Below are 18,912 nucleotides of genomic sequence, written 5' to 3'. Positions count from 1 at the left end.
CGGCGCGGCCCCTGTCGGCCGCCGTTGTCGGCCCTGCCGCGCCAGCCAATGAGAGGCGGCTCCGGCCGCGGTGGCCGCTGGGAGCGGAAGCGGAAGCGAAGGCGAGCGGCGGCGGCGGCGGGACGATGCCGCTGCACCGGTACGCGCCGCGGCTGTGGCCGGCTCTGCGGCTGCGGGAGGGCATCTGTGCGCGGCTGCCGGAGCACTACCTGGCGGCGCTGCAGGACGACACGCCTCCCACGCCCGTGCATTGGCGGCCGCTGGGTGTGCGCTACCGACGGAACCCACGGACCGGGGAGCGGGAGCGCGTGCAGGACGTGCCGGTGCCGGTGTACCTGCCGCCCGCCGCGCACGAGGGGCTCTGGGGCGGCGAGGGCTGGATCCGCGGCTTCCGATATGCGCGCAACGACAAGGTGAGCGGTCCGGCCTTTCCTTCCCCCGGGCCGGCGGGGCCCAGCCGGCCCCCGGTGCAGCCTCGGCCCGTTTCGGCGGGCAGCAGCACCCCCGGGGAAAAGGCAGCGTCCCGGGCCCTGACCGCCGGTCTCTGCCCAGCTCTCCACCAGGCTGCCCAAGACCTGGAAGCCGCAGCTCTTCGAGCGGCAGTTCTACAGCGAGATCCTGGACGCCACGCTGACCATCACCGTCACCATGCGGACGCTGGACCTCATCGACGAGGCCTACGGCTTTGACTTCTACATCCTCAAGGTGAGGCCCTGCACCGGCAGGACTCCCTGTGCAGCGGCCTCAGCGAGGCAGGTCTGCGCCCGCGCTGCCCTCGCTCGGGGGCTCGCAGGCAGCTGCTGCTGTTGCTGCATTAGTTTCCAGCCTTTAATACCCCCTTGACTGCAGCCCTTGGTATTAAATACCAGAACCATGATCAAATTAGCTCCAGAACAAGTCCAAGGGATTTTTCCCCTTTCGTAATGCGTGTGCTGAGAGCCTTTACAGCGGGTGGATAAACTGCCCGTGTCGTCCACGTGCTGATAGACCTGCGTGCTCTCTAGCAGCTGGTCTCTCAGCGCACGTTAACATCAGACTTTTTTTCTCCAGACTCCAAAAGCCGATATGTGCTCGAAGCTCGGGATGGATTTGAAGCGAACGATGCTGCTGCGACTTGTACGGCGGGATCCCAAACTGCATCCCGATGATCCAGCCAGGAGAGAGGCGATCTATAATAAGTATAAGGTGGGTGCCTGACCTGCAGTTCCTGCCCTGGTGTCTGCAGTGATGTTTATCGGGTTATTCTTGTCTCTCTGTGGGCTACTAATTTCTGTACTGATTGTTTACGAAGGTAAAAGCCTGTAGTTTTGCTTTGATCGAGGTCGGTGAAGGTTTGCAATAAGCACTGGTAGCAGCTGGCGCTGCCGACAGCGAGAATTTGTACTGGCGCTGCAGCGAGGAGCCCCGACTGCCTGTGTGCAGTTTGGTTTTGTGCAGCTGGTGATGGTTGCCGGCATAGACGCACCACCAGCATCCCCAGTCTGTGGAGCTGTGCTGAGAAACAGCCCCAGAACTGCACGCGGGAGAGGCACAGCAGCGGACACGACTGATCAGAGGAAGCAGGACCCTCGCTAAGGGAAAAGGAGAGAAGGGAAGTGGGCCTTGGTTGCCAGAAATGAGGGAATGGTGGTTTAAGATTTGTCTGTAGTAACATTCTTGCTGGATCACGTGTTTTTGTGAGTTGAGCATAGAAACAATTTGTATCCTGGTCACCTGGAAAGGCTGTACCACCTGATCCTTCTTTTATCACAGGAATTTGTGATCCCAGAAGAGGAAGCTGAGTGGGTTGGCCTGAGTTTAGAAGAAGCAATAGAAAAACAGAGGCTCCTAGAAAAAAAGGTGAGTTCCTGAGGCAGCGCTTAGCACCGAGGTGTCTTAGCTGCACCAGGCTGCGCATCCAGCTGATCTTCTGAGCAGCCACATGAGCCCAGTTAAATTTGGGTGCCCAAAACACGAGGCTGAGTTAAAGCAAGTTGTAAAACCAGGTCCTCCAGTCAGAGGAAGAGAGATTTAGGGGGATGGCTTATAACTCCCACCCTCTTGCATGAACATCTTTGCCTTTGCCTTCTGCTGTGCTTCTTGTGCTTTGGGACACACGGATACAAGCTCAGAGCTTGAGAGTCGCAGAGTCGGTGACCACAGCTCGCTTGTTAGAAGCGATACGCAGAGGAGGGTGCACCAGAGAGTTGCTGGGGCAAAAGGGCTTCCTGAGGTGGTGGGGTCTCTTGGTGACATTTCCCCCAGACCTGTTGGCTCCCGTTGTGGCTGCAGCAGGAACGGAAAGGTCAGGAGCACTGACGGCGTGAGGCGGTGCTGGGCCCTGAACCCCGTGGGGGTACGGTCACCCGATGTGCTTCGGTACAGCTCTGATTGAGGGCAAGGCGAGGAGGAGGGAAGCGTTTTTGGAAGGAAAGGGATCCCTGGGAGCTAGGGATGATTCTCATTGGCAAGCAGAACTGGGAGAGCTGCTGAATGTCCCACGTGAGTGCCTGTCGTCTTTGAGGCAAGGTGACAGAGCTGGGCAGCAGCAGTGTCTGGAGGAGCAGCGGAACAGGTTGTCTTGTTCAGCCACTGAAAAAAACCAAACAGTTGCTCCTTCCTCTGGGTTTAACTGTTAGCACTCCTGCAGCTCCCCAGGCTCCCCGTTACACTTCACCCCTTCCTGCTGCTCAGAGTCGCTCCTTTTCAGTGATTTATTCTCTGTTTTGTTTCAGGACCCTGTCCCGCTCTTTAAGGTGTATGCTGAAGAGCTCGTCAACCAGCTGAAAGAACAGGCGCTGCAGAAGCAGTAGAAGGAAAAAAACCTTTGGAGCAAAACTCCTGCTGCAGATCAAGCTATGGGGTTCAGCGAGTCTGAACCACGCTTGTGTGGAAGGGCCCACATGAAGAGCGTGCCCAGGAGCACGTTGCAGTTATTGAAGTCTAATGACAGCCTGAATTCAGTGAGGAGCCTTTCCTGTGGGCTGAGGAAAGAATTTCTCTCCTGTGGCCCTGAAAGTGTTCTCGTAAGACCTGACAACGTGGTTCTTCTGCCTGTACAAGTAGTTGGCTGCTGTTGAGAGCTTGATCGTGATATAAAACATGCATTTTGAGAATGTCAGTAAACTTTTCTCTGATACTCGTTGCTCGTCGGTGTATTATAGCAGGGACTGCCAGACATGGTGGTGGTGTAGCTTAGATAAATGCCCAGCCTCCTGGAGCAGGGACGATTGTGCCCCGAAAGTGTGACCCCCCCCAGCCCCTGCCTGCAGCAGGGCCTGCCAGCAGGTGGGGCAGTCGCTAGCTAACCCGTTGGGTTCCAGAGCTGTTTCTGTTTGAACTTAGCGACTGTTAAACCTTTTATTTTGTAAAAATACTGTTGAAGCGGGTGTTCAAACCTTTGCCCCTGTCTGGCAACAAGGGACTGAACAGCGCTTGCCGTAATTACATGCTAGCAGAGAGCGCTGTGTGGTGTCTATAAGCCTCATGGTCCTGTGGTGGGTTTCTGGCTGGAGGAAAATCAGCCTCTCCTCCCTTTCCCTTCAGTGCTGAGGTGAGGGAGAAGTGCAGAGCTTGCGGGATGGACCTCGTGTGAGCCGTATCTGGATTGTCGCTTGCCCTCGGAAGAGACTTCACCTTAACCACCTCGTGGGACGAGACATGCTCCCCCTCTCTAGCACGTAAGGGCAGGTGTTACTGTCTCTGAGCCACAGGACCCGTGATGAGAGAGAAACTGGGCTCGTGGAGCAGCATGTGGCTGGTCCCCTCTGCGCTGGAACGGAGTAGGACCACAGGGGAGCAGAAATTCCCAGTGCCTGAACGCTTGCCTTAAAGATTTTGGGGAGAAGTGTTGCGGAGGTGGTCACTGGGTAGGCACAGCGCCTCTGCAGGGCTGTGCTAGGTGGCTGGGGGCGAGGTGAACGCAATCTAAATGGTGATGTTCCGTGAAGATCGGACTTCTCTGCTGCTTTTTGGGCCAGGGAATAGGTGGGAGTCCTGGCAAGGGGTACTTGAGCCCCCAGGTGAGCATGGCACGGCTGTGCAGCCCCTGACTGGTAGGGCTGGTTGGTCAGGGGCCGCCAGACTGGGGCTGCGCTGTCTCTGCACGGAGGCTCAGGGCTGCAGGGGACAGGTTGGGTGGCAGAAGCTGGGTGTTCCCAGCCTGCACGTGTGTCTCGGCTCTGGCGAGTCCAGGTTCTCAAGAGCACACTGGCACAGAAGGTCACATTTGCCTAATTAATGATTTTGTAGCTAGGCCAGCACAATGACATTTGCTTATCTTCTCCCTCTTCTGCAACTGAGCTGAGCGGGAAGCTGCTGCCCAGCTCCTCAGGGACCCTGACACTCTGCCCTCGTTAGAGATAATTAGCTGGGACAAGCTCCTTGTTTGACAGCTCTGCTCATCATTAGGGCTAGCACAGCTCATGCATTTTAATGTGGCTCTGAGCAAAGCTCCAGACTGCGGCTCTGTCCCGGCCCCCCCTGTAGCTTTACTGGAACGTGTCGGTGCGGGTCTGGCCTCTCGGGCCCTGCGCGGCTGCGGCAGAGCGTGGCCGGCGCCTGCCCGCACCCCGCTCTCAGCCCCGTGGGGGTCCCCGAGTGCCTCACGCCTCCTGGGTGGTGAGGGGGCTGTTTGGGATGGCTGAGCGGGCAATTATCTTCCAGGTGTGTGGGGCTGTATCTCCTGGGGAGAGCTTTGGCTGTACGTCCTCCCCAGCCGCACTGCTGGTGTTGCCTGTCCTTGAAGCTGACTCTGTTGTTCAGCGCTGCTCGTTGTGCGCGCCCGTTCCGCAGGATCTGCTGCCTCGGGAAGGTTTGTCGGGTGAGGACGGGTAGCGGGAGCTTTCGGCCAGACCTGGGGGAGAGCTCCTGTCCCGCTGGGGGCAATGCGAGTGCATTAGGAGCCACAGGAGCTTCTCCACGGGAAAGCTCTTGGGGATACGGTTAATCCTGACTTGTGAGTCGGAGCCCTCCGTTCTCTCATCCTGCCTTTGCTGAGAAACCTTCCCCTTGCTCCGTTCCCTACACCTATGTTGGATGTGGTGGGGATCGCCACCCCCAGGCACATACTCTCCTGGAGACACTCTGCTGACTTGAGGGAAGCTGGAAACTCCGCCTGCGGACCAGGGGTGCTGCGGCTTCGGAGAAAGCAAAAGTTGCAAGCGTGCAGGGCTGGCTTGCCCTTCTGCTAGGCAGGGTAGCAAATGGCTCGAGGTGGGGAGGGAGCCCCGGTGCAGCATTCGGGGCAGTTTCGGCTACGATATCCCCGGCCAGGTTGCCTTGAAGAGGTGAAGGAATAGCTCAGGGCTATTCATGCATGTCTAATGCCGACCACCACGAGGATCCTGAGCACCGCTGCAGCGTACACGGCAAATACCGACGCACAGGCTGGGAGCAGAGACCCGGCAGCTTGCAAGGACGTGACAGGCGCCGACAAACTGCCAGAGAGCCCTGCTCAGGGTCACCTTGAATTTGGCAGCTTGAGATAAGGCTGGGGCAGCAGCAGAGACTGCTCAGAACGGGGAACGGTGAAAAATGATCTTGGCAAGACAGCAATGAAAGGAAAAATCCCAAGGCAAACTGGCAGGCCAAGGTTTGTGCCAAGCTGTTGATGCACTTCCTAGGCAAGACGGTTGCTAGCTGGCATCTCGGCCGCAGAATCACTTGGTTGTTTTATTTTCCTGCGCAGGGACTGCAGCCAGTGCTGGGAGGACTTCTGATGGGGCAGGAAAACAGGGCTAGTCATCCAAAGCCAACCGTAGCGCTCTGCCCGAGGCTTCCACTCAAGTTTCCTTGGCCACCGCAGATAAGCACGGCTCGGCAGCACGTCCGTAAGCCCAAACAAGGGAAGGGCTTGGAGCGTGCCAGGGCTCCCCACAGACCGTGAAGCTGTGAGCTCCCGAGAGCTGCCCTGCCGAGTCACAGCCGCCTGCTGCAGGCATGTCTCATGGTGACAGCCCTTCCCGGTGTCCCCAGGGCCAAGGGGAGGTGTGAAGTCCATCACCCACCCCCGAAGCAGTGTGGCTTGGCGAGGGGTGACCCCCATGCTGGGCGGTTTTGTCTGTTCGCTGTTCAAATAGGGAAGGGGGTTGGCTGTGGCAGATGAAACGAGGAGTGGACACGGCCAGAAAGGAGCAGATTTGGGTTGGAGAGGAGGAAAACCTTCCCCCAGAGGCTGCTGCAACAGTCGGTGGAGAGGGAGACCTCCAGCCTTGGTGGTTTTCCAGGTGTTGGTGGGCAAAGCCACTGAATGCGAATGGCGGGCTGGGAGATGCACACGTGCAGCTATCAGCCACCGGCGCCGGGAAGCTAGAACGTCAATCCAGGACTGAGAGATTCCTGCTTAGTTCATTCTTCAGGTAAGAAAAATATGCCGTTCTCCTTAATAGTCCCAGCAAGCCTGCTGCAAATATGGAAGTGTCCCTTGAAACATGAAGTTTGGGCCCACGTGGAGGGAGCTTGGTAGTCACTCAGCCCCAAACCCAACGCTGCAAAATAATAAAGCGGAGCAAAAGGTTAATTGGGGAAGGAACCCAAACTGGGAAAGCCTCGATTGGGATGGCTGGACTGATTCTGCCGGTTGGCAACAGCAGGACACGTATCCTGACTTTGCGGTTCTGAATTCCCCAGTCAGTGTTAGCTGATCTCTTGAGGCAACGTTTGAATTTTGTGTCGCTCGTGGCTCCCAGCAAGCTCCAGTCACTGATCCAAAAACCAGCTTGTGATTAAGGCAGTGTTTGTCAACAAACTTATTTTCTTATCTAAATTCATGAATTACGCAGTATTTTTCACTTGTAAATTCCCAACAGACCCCTCTGTAGTCAAACCGTGAGTAATGTTTTGGGAGCGTTAGCCCGAGCAGTGTGTCCCTGCCTTTCATGCCGCTCTCAAAGGCGAGCCTGCGTCTTTCCCTCGTGGCTTTGAGGTTCTCACGTTGGAGCAGCCATTGCAAAGGTTTTTAGGAGCACCGTGAATCATCGCGAACCCAACATCAGCGCAGGTCAACCCTTAGCCTGAAAGTCATCGCCATCCTACTTTTATCAAGAGGAGATGAGATTTGGAAACTCACTTGGGCAATTCCAGCAAACGCCTTTCAAATATCGCTGTTACATTTGCTTTCAAATCAACAGGACTCCATTTCTACCCAGAAGCTGGACTCGGGCTCTGTGGTGACCGGCAGATACGTGCTGCGCTCACCCCCACAGCCTTGCTCTCTGCTTGGGATTTGCTTCGTGGTGTTTAGAGGCGATGGGGACACGGCAGCAAACATCCTCATGGCTCTGCCAGTGAGTGGCGTTGGTGACAAGTCATTCTGGATTTTGGGGAGCAAGACGGAGCCCAGCTCGTCTCAGAGGGACGCAGGGAAGGGAGGAGGCCGTGGGTAGTGACATGGGAAATGTTGGTGGACATAAGGAAAAACTTCTTCCCTGGGAGGGTGTGCAGCCATGGGACAGGGTCTGGAGAGATGGTGGCACCTCTGTCCTTGGAGGTTTTCAAAAGGACAGGGCTAGGTCCTGAGCAGCTTGCTCTAGCTTTGCAGCCAACCGGGCTCAGAGCCGGAGGTTGGACTGGAGACCTCCAGAGGTCCTCCCAACCTCACTTTTTCTGTGACGCAGTTTCTAGTAGCTACTCTACCTTGTGAAGCTCCCTGCAAGACCGCCATCAGCTAGAGGAGGGGAGATGAGTAATGAACTGAAGATGACCAGCTACAAAGTGCTGGCTGGAGGGGAAGAGCTCTGTCTGGGCAGAAGGAGAGGGAGTCTAATACCTCTGGTCCGTCCCCTCCTCCAGGGTATGAACAGTCACCATCCTGCCTGAAGCTCCTTCTGCAGCCATGCACTGTCCTCCCTCTTCTCCCATCCACCCAAGGAACCAAGCCATCACCTCCAGGAGAAGTGGCTGTGGGCAGGGCTGGTGGGATCACCACCCTGGATCACTAGGAGCCCAGCGGAGCAGGGGACAACAGCCTGGCTCTGCCTGAGCGTCCCTGGGGGTGCCCTGGGGTGGCTGGCGTTGGGCACCCGTTGGCTGTGGCCAGCAGAAGGCCCTGGCAGCTCTCCATGAGTGACTGCTGGGTTTCCCAGTCCTGCTGGTCCCGGCCAGCTGCCCCAGCCCTGCAGGGGATGAGGCAGGAGATGACATGGCCGGTCACGCACAGCAAACCGGGTGGCCTGACGGTTCCCTGCTCCACGGCCCGGGGCAGCCGGCTCAGAGCAGCCTGGGGCCAGGCGCGGGGTCCTGGCCGGAGTGGGACACGGGCAGCTTTGGGGGGAGCTTAGCTGTTGCGGTAAGGAGCCGTAAGAAAAAAAACCCCTCATCAAATCTACATAGGCAAATGCATTAATTGCCCAAAGCGTCGACTCCTGACTTGTCCCTGCCACAACCTCTCCTACAGCCATGGGCTGAGCTGGACCGGGGTGCTGGACCCGGGGTGCTGGGCACACGGAGCACGGGTGGGTATGGGAAGCTGCCTCCATCCACAGCTCCTGCTGCACGTCACGGGCTTGGACTGGGCTCCTCGGCTGTGGGAGGAAGGGCTGAGGGGTGCGAGGGGCAGCCGTGCCAGCTGGTTACTGGCCGCAGGCACCTCTGCCTGGCCGGACTCTGGTGTCTGCGTGCATCTCCATTGCACCAGGCAGCCATCGCCATGGTAACGCTGAAAATGGTGCTGTTTCAGGCTGGTTAGAGCACTCCGACAAATGTAGAAAATGGCATTTCTGAGAGGGGAGCAGGGTTTTGCTCGCAGGGCCTCCTGGCACCCGGGGACGCAGCTGCTCGGAGAAGGTCCTCGCAGGACCCGTGCCCCCGAGGAGGCACGTCCCAAGCTGGGGCGAAGGTGGTGGAGGGAGCATGCGGGATGGAAATGCTGGGGAAGAGGGAGCAGCTGCAGAGGGGGCTTCTCTGGCAGCGCTCCCGGCATGGATGGGGCAGGGACCAGCACAGCTCTTCCCCGGGCCGGGACGTGCAACGCCAGCCTCCCTGGCAGCTGGCTGACCTCGGGGTCCCAAGCAGCCCGGGGCCGGTACGAGGGATGCGGCAGGCGTTCGGTGGAGCTCCATCCTCGCCCCGGAGGTCAGAGCCATCCAGTACCATGCTGGTGTTTTGTAGCTATCGCTGGATTATTCATCCCTGTCAGAAGCAGGCTGTTCCTTTTTGTGAGGACAGCTCGCTGGTGTACAGTCAGGCTGGATTCCTCCCTTTATAAAGGCTGAACCGTACCGGCTGCAGTCCTCCAGGCAGTCCTGTAAGATGCTTTTGCAGCTCCTCCTAGCCAGCCTTCGTCTTCTCGCCCTGATCAAGCAGGTATCATCAGTAAACCTGATCACCTCCCTTTTCCCAGCTGCTGGAGGAATGCCGGGCTGCGCGGAGAGCCCTTGGCGTGGAGGGTGGTGAGGCCCTGGTGTGGGAGCTGCGGTGGTGGGCGCGTGTGGTTAAAGCTGTGATGGCGTACGGCTGAAACCCGGCTCGGGAACCTGTGAGCCGAAGAGTTACCATGGGAACCGCCGGAGGATGCTCGGGAGGGCATGCGGCTCTGCCGGCATGGCTCCGTAGCCTTGGCGCCTTGTGGTGGGTTGACCCTGGCTGGGGCCAGGTGCCCCCCAGAGCCGCTCTATCACTCCCCTCCTTCACTAGACAGGGGAGAAAAGGTGTAACGAAAGGCTTGTGGGTCGAGATAAGGACAGGGAGAGAGCACTCACTAATTATCATCATGAGCAAAACAGACTGAACTTAGAGAGGGAATTCATCTAATTTATTACTAAGCAAAACAGAGTAGAGGAATGAGAAATAAAATCAAATCTTAAAACACCTCCCCCCACCCCTCCCATCTTCCCGGGCTCAACTTCACTCCCGGCTTCAAACCTCCTTCCCCCTCAGCAGCACAGGGGGACGGGGAGTGGGGGTTACGGTCAGTTCATCACACGGTGTTTCTGCCGCTTCTTCATCCTCAGGGGGAGGACTCCTCTCATCGCTCCCCTGCCCCAGCATGGAGTCCCTCTCACAGGAGACAGTCCTTCACGACCTTCTCCAACGTGAGTCTCTCCCACGGGGTGCAGACCTTCAGGAGCAAACTGCTCCAGCGTGGGTCCCCCACGGGGTCACAAGTCCTGCCAGCAAACCTGCTCTGGCGTGGGCTCCTCTCTCCACGGATCCACGGGTCCTGCCAGGAGCTTGCTCCAGCCTGGGCTTCCCACAGGCCACAGCCTCCTTCAGGTGCCTCCACCTGCTCCGGCGTGGGGTCCTCCACGGGCTGCAGGTGGAATCTCTACACCCCCTCATCCTCCCTCCATGGGCTGCAGGGGGACAGCCTGCTTCACCATGGTCTTCACCACAGGCTGCAGGGGGATCTCTGCTCTGGTGCCTGGAGCACCTTCTCCCCCTCCTTCTGCACTGACCTTGGTGTCTGCAGAGTTTCTTACTTCTTCTCACTCCTGTCTCCAGCTGTAAAAGCCCTCTCTAACTGTTGTTTCCCTTCTTAAACATGTTTATTTAAGAAGCGCAGGCAGAAGGGTCCCTTTGCTGGGAGCGGGGCCACATGGGCCCCCAACCCACAGGTACCTGGAGCGATACCAGCTTGTCTTCAGCCAAAAGGGAGCCATCTCCTTTCAGCCAAGCCCCAAACCGCTTCACAGAGAAGCTGCCTTTAAAATGGGGATAGCGCAAGTGGGAGAGCAACCCCAGGCAGGACTGGAGCGTGCCGGCACCCGCAGCCAGAGAGCAGCACCCGGGCTGCGCCGAGGCTCCTGCCCCCGGGGTCCCAGACCCCACCTGCGCCTTGCAGAGCCCGAGGGACGCCAGCTCCCGGTCCCAAAGCGCAGCCGGCCGCCGTGCAGCAAATGCATTTAAAGCCGGGGCTGTAACGCCGTCCCTGGCGTGGCGTGGACCCGCTCGCTGCTTGGCTGCCCCGCGGTTAGCTGGGTGCCGAAGTGCTGGGCTGGATCGGGGCTGGCTGTGCCCTGCGTGCAGCTGGCCTGTGCGTTTGTTTAAGCTGAGCCTTCCCGGCCGCCCCGAGCCGTCCGTTGAGCCAAGCGTGGGTGGTGAGAGCCCAGCCCTCGGTGTCTCCCTCGGTCGCCCCGGCCCCCCCGACGGGCTGTTTGCCTGGCCCCGCACCGGGACCAGCTGTGTTGGCAGCGGCCGCTCTGGGCACCAGCCGGCCCCTTTCCCCGGGCTGCTCCGCTTCCCTGGAAGCCTTTGGTGCCCACAAAGCCTGTTTGCAGGAGCATCTCTGCTAACGCGCTGGTACAGCTGTTGGAGTTAGCGGGCGGCCCTTTCCTGGAGCTCCCTGCAACATGTGAAAAGGAGAATGATCTGCCGGGCTCCAAACTGCCCTTTCCAGGAGCGGGTAAGTAGGGCTGTTTGAGGATCAGCTGGTTCATCCCCCAGTTCATTCAGAAGCCCTGGAGATGCCTCCTAGCCCCTCGGCTCCTTGCTGCTCCCTCCTCAGCTGGTTTCATGTCGTCGTCTGTGGTCATCTCTGTCTCCTCTGTGCTCCCCAGCGAGCACGGTGGGAATTCCCTGGTTTTTCCCACCAAAGCAAGGAGCTCGGGCAGTCTCCCAGCGCTCCTCCTGCAGCCACCGTGATGGACTTCTCCCTCTGGATGGCTGTGAGGAGGGAATGGGAAGATCATCTTGGCTTCCTTTCACTTTCCCTCAAGCCCACCCTGCTCCTCTCTCACCCTGCTGCCTGGGAGCTCTCTATTTTCCCAGGATCTCTCCAGCCCTTAGATTCTCCCTATGCCCCTTTATTTCCCCATTTTCCTGGAACTGCTGTTAGGTACCAGTGATGACCGGTGGGGACGGAAGCGCCCTGTGGGTCCCATGTGGGTGTTCCAGCCGGCTGGGCTGGGCGCCCGTCTGCTCTTCTCTGGCTGCGGCGTCCATCCCTGGAACACGAGGACGGGAACAGGGCCACGTTCTTGCCTGTCTCTCGCCTGCAGAATCCACCTGGCCACAAGCACAAATCCCAATCCGTGCTTGCGGATCTGGCGACAAGACCTGTGCGTCTCGCTCTGTCCATCGTTAAACACCCTGCAGGAGTAACGAGCGGCTCCGTGCCTCGCAGACCCGGCAAGGGGCAGCTCTGCGTGAAGGCGGGGAGGGGCGAGAGGGTGCCCAGCACCCCGGCCTCGAGGGACGCCTGTGGCTGGGGTCAGAGGTACGAGCCGTCCCATCCAGGTCAGCACCGCCGGCGGGTCCCGCGGAGCCGCAGAAAGGGCCGGCCGAGCCGGGCAGTGCCGGTGCCCGGGCAGAAACCCCACGTGCTGTGGATGTGCATCGCTAATGGCAGCCGTGGGGAAGGAGTGGAGGCGATGGAGCGCCGCTCGGCCCCGTCCTCACTCTCCGGATGAACCGGTATGAAATCCCCGGGACGGGCAGAAGCGGTGGCTGGCAGCCTGGTGGCAAGAGCCCGCTGCGGCCAGACCCTCGCGCCCGTGGGGCATCGCACGTCCCCACCCAGCACCGCTCCTCCTCCTCGTCCTCCTCGGAGGATGGTGAGGGCGGCACGATGGTGCGGGAAAGCCCCAGCATCGAGGCATTGTGCGGCGGGTGAAGGCTGGCCGGGGGGGATGCAGCGCTTTCTGCAACAGCCTTCAAAGAGTTTTCCTTAAGTGTTGCTGCTCTTTAGGCCTTCCTCCTCCAAAAAAAAAAAAAAAAGAAAGAAGGGAAAAAAAGGCAACAAGGAAGAGCAATCTCTCGGTGCGGGATGAAAGCGGCCTGTCTTGACTATTTACCCAGCAATTATAAGTAAATCGGTGGTGCCTAACGGGGCCGGTTGCCATAGTGACGATGGGATGGAAGGACCAGCATTTGGTCCTGGCCGCAGCCAATCAGGCTGGGAAACCCAAGCTGCAATATAAAGTAAAGATTCCCATCTTCCAGCCACGCACTTGCCAAGAAAGGGAAATAGGTTCAAGAGTCTGGGGAAAAAAAGTGCTCCGGACGGCGGCAAGCAGGGCGGCTGCTCCCGTCATGGCGGACTGCGAACGCCCGGGCAGGTGAGAAATCCCAACTCTCCCCATCTCCCCGCTTATTGTTCTCCCGCACCGCGGTCCCCTCCGCTGCCCCACCCCACCCACGCCGCCGCCCCGACCCCCTCGCCCCGGCACCCACAATGAAACCCCCCTTCGGGCAAGAGACAAAGAGAGGCGGGTGGAGAAAGGCTCCACCATTCTCCCCAAATTGCCATCGTAGGCCTTTCAAATCAAATTTCGCAAAGCAGCTTCATCAAAGGCCCCCGGCTGAGAGGCGCGAGCCCCATATTCCTGTCCCCCCTTCCCCCCCCCCCCGGCAGGTCTGGGGTGGCGCGGCGATCCCACACAAAGTCGGCGTCACTCCAGAAGTGTCTCTGCAAAAAAAAAAAAAAAAAAAAAAAAGAGAGAGAAGAAAAAAATAGGGGGGAGATGGAGATTAAAAAAAAACGCAAGCGAGAAAGAGCGGCGCCTAAATTGCTCGTCGTCTCCCCATCTCATTACTCGCGATTTCTGAAGACGGGTATTTCCAAAGGCTGCTATGAAAGACTTGTGAATGGAGCCCCCCCGTACGGGATCAAAGCCCGAGGGCTGGGACGGCAGGGTGTGCCGGAGGAGGGGGCGAGCGGCGGCGGCGCCGCAGGATGGTGGGGGGGAGCCTTCCTCCCCTGCTGCCGCTGCCCTCCATGTTTCCCGGTGTTGCTGCTGCCGCTGCCTGACCCATCTTGCAATGGAGACCAGGGACGGCGGCCGGAGCCCAACGGCTGAAACCGAGACAAGCAAACTCCATCGGCTCACAGTTCGGCAACTCTCCCAAAATTGGTGATTAATGAAGGAGGTTATTCCGGCCGGGACCTCTCCGGACACCTCGAATTGCAGATGAACAGGCGGTTTCCCCATCGCTCAAGCCCACTCCTTGGGTCTCTTCCCTCCCCGCGCCGCGGCATCGCGAGCCCGACGGGCCACCAGCAGAAGGGCCGAGGACAAAGGCAGGAGGACAGAAGTTGTGCCACTTTCCCTTCCCGCCGCCTCCCTTCAAATACGGGCTGCTTTCTTCTGCTCGGCGACAAATTCAGCTCCGGGCAGCGTTCCCACCACCAGCACCACCGGCAGACGGGCGCCCCATCAGCGGCACGGAAAGCAAACTCACAGATGGTAAAATAAGAGAGTCGTGTAGGGTTCAAAGAGACCTTCTATGTCAATTGTTATATTATTAGGTAAACTCTAAGAAGAAAATCTTTTAATCCACTGTGGCTAATCCAGTCCACTTTTGTTGGCCAGGACATATTCAGCATCAACAAAAGGCTCTGGCCGACGGACACCGGCATACATAATGTATTTATAACTGCGGGAGCCGGCTCGGCGGCAGAAAGAGCCACTGCTCGGGCCAGCGGTGGGGGCCGGGGCGGAGGATTTGCCCGACTTTTATCAGTTTTATTTTCATTTCAAAGAACCCAGCTGATATTTGCACTACGCCGCTTACCAGGGGGAGCACAAAGAGGGCAGGGATGTTCCCAGCACTGGCCAGCCCCGAAACCCCTCCGGGACCCTCGCCCCTCGCCTCCCCCGGCACGGTGGCAGCAGAGAGGGCTGCAAGGGCGGGTTTGCTCCGTGCCTGGTTTTGGGGTGCCGGTTCCCGTGGGGAGTTGGCAGCTGGGCACAGCTGGGGTGGCTCCCCCCAGAACGGCTGTCCTGGGCTGGCGGGGTCCCCTGGGATTTACCCTGGGAAGGTGGCGTTGCCCTGGGATGGGGGGAGTCACCTTCCCACAAGGACGTGGGATACAACTGACGCGAGGAAAGAGCTGCAAAGGGCCAGCACCGTGAGGCGGAGAGCGGCGGGCGGGTGGACCTTCTCCTCCAAACCCGGGGAACGCAGAGACCAGAGATGAGAAACCTGAAATGCAAATAAAAACCAACGGCAGCAAAGGGCAGGTGGGACACGAGCGCGGACCATGCGGCCACAGCCCGGCCGATGCGGGGTCTTCTGGCAGGAGGAGGTGGGCGCTGGTGGGACCGAGCTGAGATGGGTCGAGGCAGCAGCCAAGAGCTGCTGGTTGCAGATGCTGGAGGTGATCAGGGGGACAGCAGCAACCCATCTCCTTCGGGCCGCGGGTACGGCCTGTCCTGAGCAATGGGCTCCCCCGGGGAGGTGCTGGAGCCCCCCGGGGCAGGGCTGGGTGGGGGCAGGAGGGGACAGAGGGGACGGACGGCCAGGCTGGGTCTGTGGGCTGAGCCAGAGACTGAAAATGGCTGTGAAACGCCTGGCTAGATGGGCGCTGGTGGCCGTGGCATGAGGATGGGACTGAGCCAGCAGAGACTTCTGCAGAGAGGAACCAGGGTCTCTGGTGGAGATGAGCTGTCTCAGGAGCTCGTGGTCCTCCCAGGATGCCATTGAGTCAAAAATGTCCTTATTCCCACCGTGGGTAGCTCAGTGCCGTCCCAGGCCACTGCCTCAGATGCAGCCATGAGGATCTTCAGCAGGACCATGGAAAGGAGACACAGCAGTGGAGGGACCAAAGGGGCTTGTTTCAAGTAGCCCAGAGGGCTTGCCCGGGGTTTAGTCTTCATGACAAGGGACAGCAGAGGAGAGGAGCTCTCTGCTGAGAGAGGGGGGTCACCACACCCCCAGATGGTCGAGGTGGGCACAGGACATTCAGGCATTGGGCCAGTGCTAACGGGGCACTGACAGGAGTAAGTGACCCAGGGAGGAAATGGCCTCCAAGGGATTTGGTTGTCACTGCAAGTCCCACGTCAAGCTTTTCCACTTTCACCACACTCGCAGGTACTTGGAGTCCTCCAGAACTACAGTCTTCCTCAAATGTGGTTAAATTGGCCAATACTCAAAAGTTTCTGCAGGGAATGGATTCACACACAGAGCGATAAAGCACAAAGAAGTCATGGGTTACCAGCCCTGGACGGCTCATCCTGAGACCTGAGCTGAAGGATGGGGGACAAGGATGTGGATACCACCCATGAAAGCAGATGCTCTTCCAAAGGCTGGAGCGTAATGGAGGCTTGCTGAGCCTTGCTGCCCAACCCAGCCCTTTGCTCTAACCATTGCCAAGGCATCCCCAAAACTCCTGGCTGCCCTACGTGGTCCATCCAGAGATCCATCCATTGCAGGAGGTGCCAGGCCAGACCAATACACAGGGAGCATAAACCACCTGGGAGATGCAGGATGAGAATTCAGGCTAAATCATCCATTTTCATCAGGCAGAAGTTTAACAGAGGGGGCTGTGGACGTTCCAGGTTCTGGGCAGCTGGTGAAGGCAAGACTGAGCTAAACAGGCCCAGTTAAAGATGTTCAGCATTGGAGATCTGAAAATACCGCTCCATTGGGAAAAGGGGGCCATGGACCTCCTCTGCAGGCACTTCTGCTCCATGTCCCACTGCAGGAGAAGGCTCAGGTGGGCTGGGATGGCTTGCAGCATGGCCTGAGGTGTCATGGGATGACTGCCCACAAGATGGTCATCTCCAGACACAGCCTATGGGCATTCACCCCACCTCATAGCCCTGGGAGGGTCAGAGAAGCGTGGAAAGACTAATCAAAGCACGTGTCAACCTCATCTGTGAAACATGGTCTCCACAACACATCCTTGGCACGCTGTGGAAGCTGCTGTCACAGGAAGATGCTAAGTCCAAGGTCTGGCAAGATTTGGTATTGTACATCCACCCCCACATGATTTGTCGTGCTTTGACCAATTCTAACTATAAAGGATGAGGATGAAATCCAATATGAGGCCTGATTTTGCTCGTGTTTGCCAGCCATGGGTTCTCCTGAGGCTGGTCACCACACCAACCAACACTCATCCATTGAAGGACTTCTGGCAGAGATACATTAATAAGAGAAGACCCAGCAGGATAGTCAGAGTGGGGAATATATCCTTTGGGAGAAGACCAGGAGAGTCTGGCGCCCCGAGGTCAGAAAAGCCGAGGCTGTGGGGATCGGGCTGCTGTCTGCTCCCACCATGGGGAGAAGACCTGCACAGGCTGAAGGACACGGTTGGCATGAGCACGAGTGGTGTGAAATGGCTACAGATGGGCAGGCTGGGCAGCAGAAGGTGGCTCCAGCCCTGCAGAGCAGCCTCTGTGTCCTGACGGGAACAGGGGCCGAAGCAGCACTGCTCTGTGGAAGATGGTCCACGGCTCGGCGCCTGCACGAGATGGGACACAGCAAAGCTTGAGACACCTGCCCAGCCTGATGCTTATGTCTCTGCTGAGTGGTTCTTGCTCTCTCCTCCCCAGGGAAGGAGAGGACCATGGGAGGCTCATGATCGCCTGCCCATGTCTCCCCAGCTCCCAGCCATCCTGTCCCAGAGGGGACTTGGCTCTGCTGCCATCCACCTGCCCACCCTGGCATAGGAAGGGGATGGGATTTTAGGAGCAAGGTGGCCCGGGGTTTCACACCCAGGGAAGAGAGCTACAAAGTGGTAGGCACGAGCAGAAAGAGGCCACTGACAGTCCCAGAAGTGCTGGCAGAAGGGGACAGGGAATCTCATGGCTGACATCCAGCCCCAGGGAAGCTTTGCCCTGGCTGTGGAGCACATCTTGGACCCCTCCAAAGACGGAGACCTCCCACTTCTCTGAGTTTCCTCCCACAGTAATCGATTTTGTGATCAATTTCTCCAGTTCTGTGTCAGGACAACTCCAATACTCTCCACATCTCAATGGTAGAAAGTCTTGAGATGAGTCAACACCAAGATGATCTCCTGGGCTGGGCTTATGCTGGGGCAGCTAAAGCAGCGGAAGACTTTGGAGACTCTTCCATAAGAGCATGAATAAATGGCACTTGTTGAGCACCCCCAGCTCGTCAGCCATGGCTCAGCACAGCCTCGGTTCACTAATGAGGAGCAGCAGAGCCTACACCAGCCTGCTCACCCACGCAGTCTCCTCCCACTGCCACAGCCCCACCAAACCCAGCACACTGGGGTGTCCCCGGCTGGTCTGCAGATCTCCAGCCACGGCAGAGATCTCATCTCTGTGCGGTTTTGCTCTTCTCTGCAGAAGGAAGCAGGTAGACCCCAGGGTCACTGCTGGGCTGGGTCTAGCATCTTGGCTCAGCTGGTCAGGACCTCAGCTGGCATCCATCAGGGCAGAGCCTCTCCTGGTGCCATTCCTAGGACCTCACTTGCACCGTGGAAGAAGAACCCTGCAGAGAAACCTCCTTTCCCAGAGGTGGTGCAGCCCACAGGCAGGTCACTGGGGGCAGAGGGGCTCCAGGACTTGTCTTTGCCAAGCCCTGGCTGCCCTGGTTGGGTGCTGGTGACACAGCAATGCAGGGGTCCTGTCCACCAGCTTGGCTGGCAGAGCTTGCCATCGCTGGGGAGCTGGGTGCAGGACGGGTGCTCTGAGTAAGGGCCACCTCACAGGGGAGATGGCGAAGGAGGGCAACCCCCACCTGGGGCTGGAGGTCTTGGAGGCGCCGCTGGGAAGCGGGAGGTTGGGAAAGGGGTGGGGGGGGCTGGGGTCCCAGCTGGGGTAGGGAGAGACCCCAGGAGGGTCCGTGGTTGCGTTACCAGAGAGCTGCAAGAGCAGGGGGCTCCCACAAGTGCCCTGCCAGGACAAGGGGTCCCCAAGCCAGGCTGGCTTGTCCCTCCGGCCTGGAGCAGACCTGGTCCCTTGGTGCAGCACGCCGTGCTGCAGAAGAGCCAGCGAGGGCTCACGGTGGCAGGCTGTGACTTCCCGTGAGCACGGCCATCCTACCTGCTGGTGGGCAGCCACCAGGATCCCGTTACCGGCCATTAGCTGCAAACGGTTTCCCAGCCTGGCTGCTGGCCCACCTGAGCACTGAGAGCCAACGCTTCTCCAGGACGTGGCATCTCTTAGAGGAGCATCTAATGCCCTGAGAAGCATGAGGCAACAAGGAAAACCACTTTGCAGGAGAAATAAAGGGTGAAAATGCCATGGGGCTTTCTTCAGCAGCGCCCGAAGTGATCGCAAGGACCCTTTGCCCCAGCCCAGGTCT

The 18,912-nt window shown here is 58.7% G+C and overlaps 1 protein-coding gene and 1 long non-coding RNA gene across 3 annotated transcripts; both read left to right on the top strand.

Annotated features, from left to right (window-relative positions):
• Positions 1 to 74: 74 nt before the first annotated feature.
• On the top strand, positions 75 to 3,116 carry MRPL28 (mitochondrial ribosomal protein L28). Its single transcript, XM_075767799.1, has 5 exons — positions 75 to 413; positions 553 to 705; positions 1,051 to 1,185; positions 1,753 to 1,839; positions 2,715 to 3,116. Exons 1-5 carry the CDS (start codon positions 126 to 128, stop codon positions 2,790 to 2,792), a joined length of 741 nt encoding a protein of 246 aa, XP_075623914.1. The 5' UTR covers positions 75 to 125; the 3' UTR covers positions 2,793 to 3,116.
• A 1,918-nt stretch (positions 3,117 to 5,034) lies between these two features.
• On the top strand, positions 5,035 to 8,155 carry LOC142603963 (uncharacterized). 2 transcript variants are annotated; one of them, XR_012837856.1, is made up of 4 exons: positions 5,035 to 5,572; positions 5,669 to 5,810; positions 6,207 to 6,338; positions 7,110 to 8,155. It is a non-coding gene; the product is annotated as an uncharacterized LOC142603963 (long non-coding RNA). The 2 variants fall into 2 exon arrangements; XR_012837855.1 differs by having other exon boundaries at positions 5,035 to 5,810.
• Positions 8,156 to 18,912: the final 10,757 nt, after the last annotated feature.

The sequence above is a fragment of the Balearica regulorum genome, chromosome 15 (assembly GCF_011004875.1).
Source record: "Balearica regulorum gibbericeps isolate bBalReg1 chromosome 15, bBalReg1.pri, whole genome shotgun sequence".
Taxonomy (NCBI): domain Eukaryota; kingdom Metazoa; phylum Chordata; class Aves; order Gruiformes; family Gruidae; genus Balearica; species Balearica regulorum.
The sequence above is the reverse complement of the archived record's forward strand: the minus strand, read 5'-3'. Positions and strand labels throughout refer to the sequence as shown.

What these genes read in the sequence shown, in the direction of transcription:
- MRPL28 (XM_075767799.1), top strand. Translation starts at nt 126, where the DNA reads ATGCCGCTGCACCGGTACGCGCCGCGGCTGTGGCCGGCTCTGCGGCTG. An exon ending in GATATGCGCGCAACGACAAG is followed by an intron (nt 414 to 552) that starts GTGAGCGGTCCG and finishes GTCTCTGCCCAG; the next exon opens with CTCTCCACCAGGCTGCCCAA. An exon ending in TTGACTTCTACATCCTCAAG is followed by an intron (nt 706 to 1,050) that starts GTGAGGCCCTGC and finishes TTTTTTCTCCAG; the next exon opens with ACTCCAAAAGCCGATATGTG.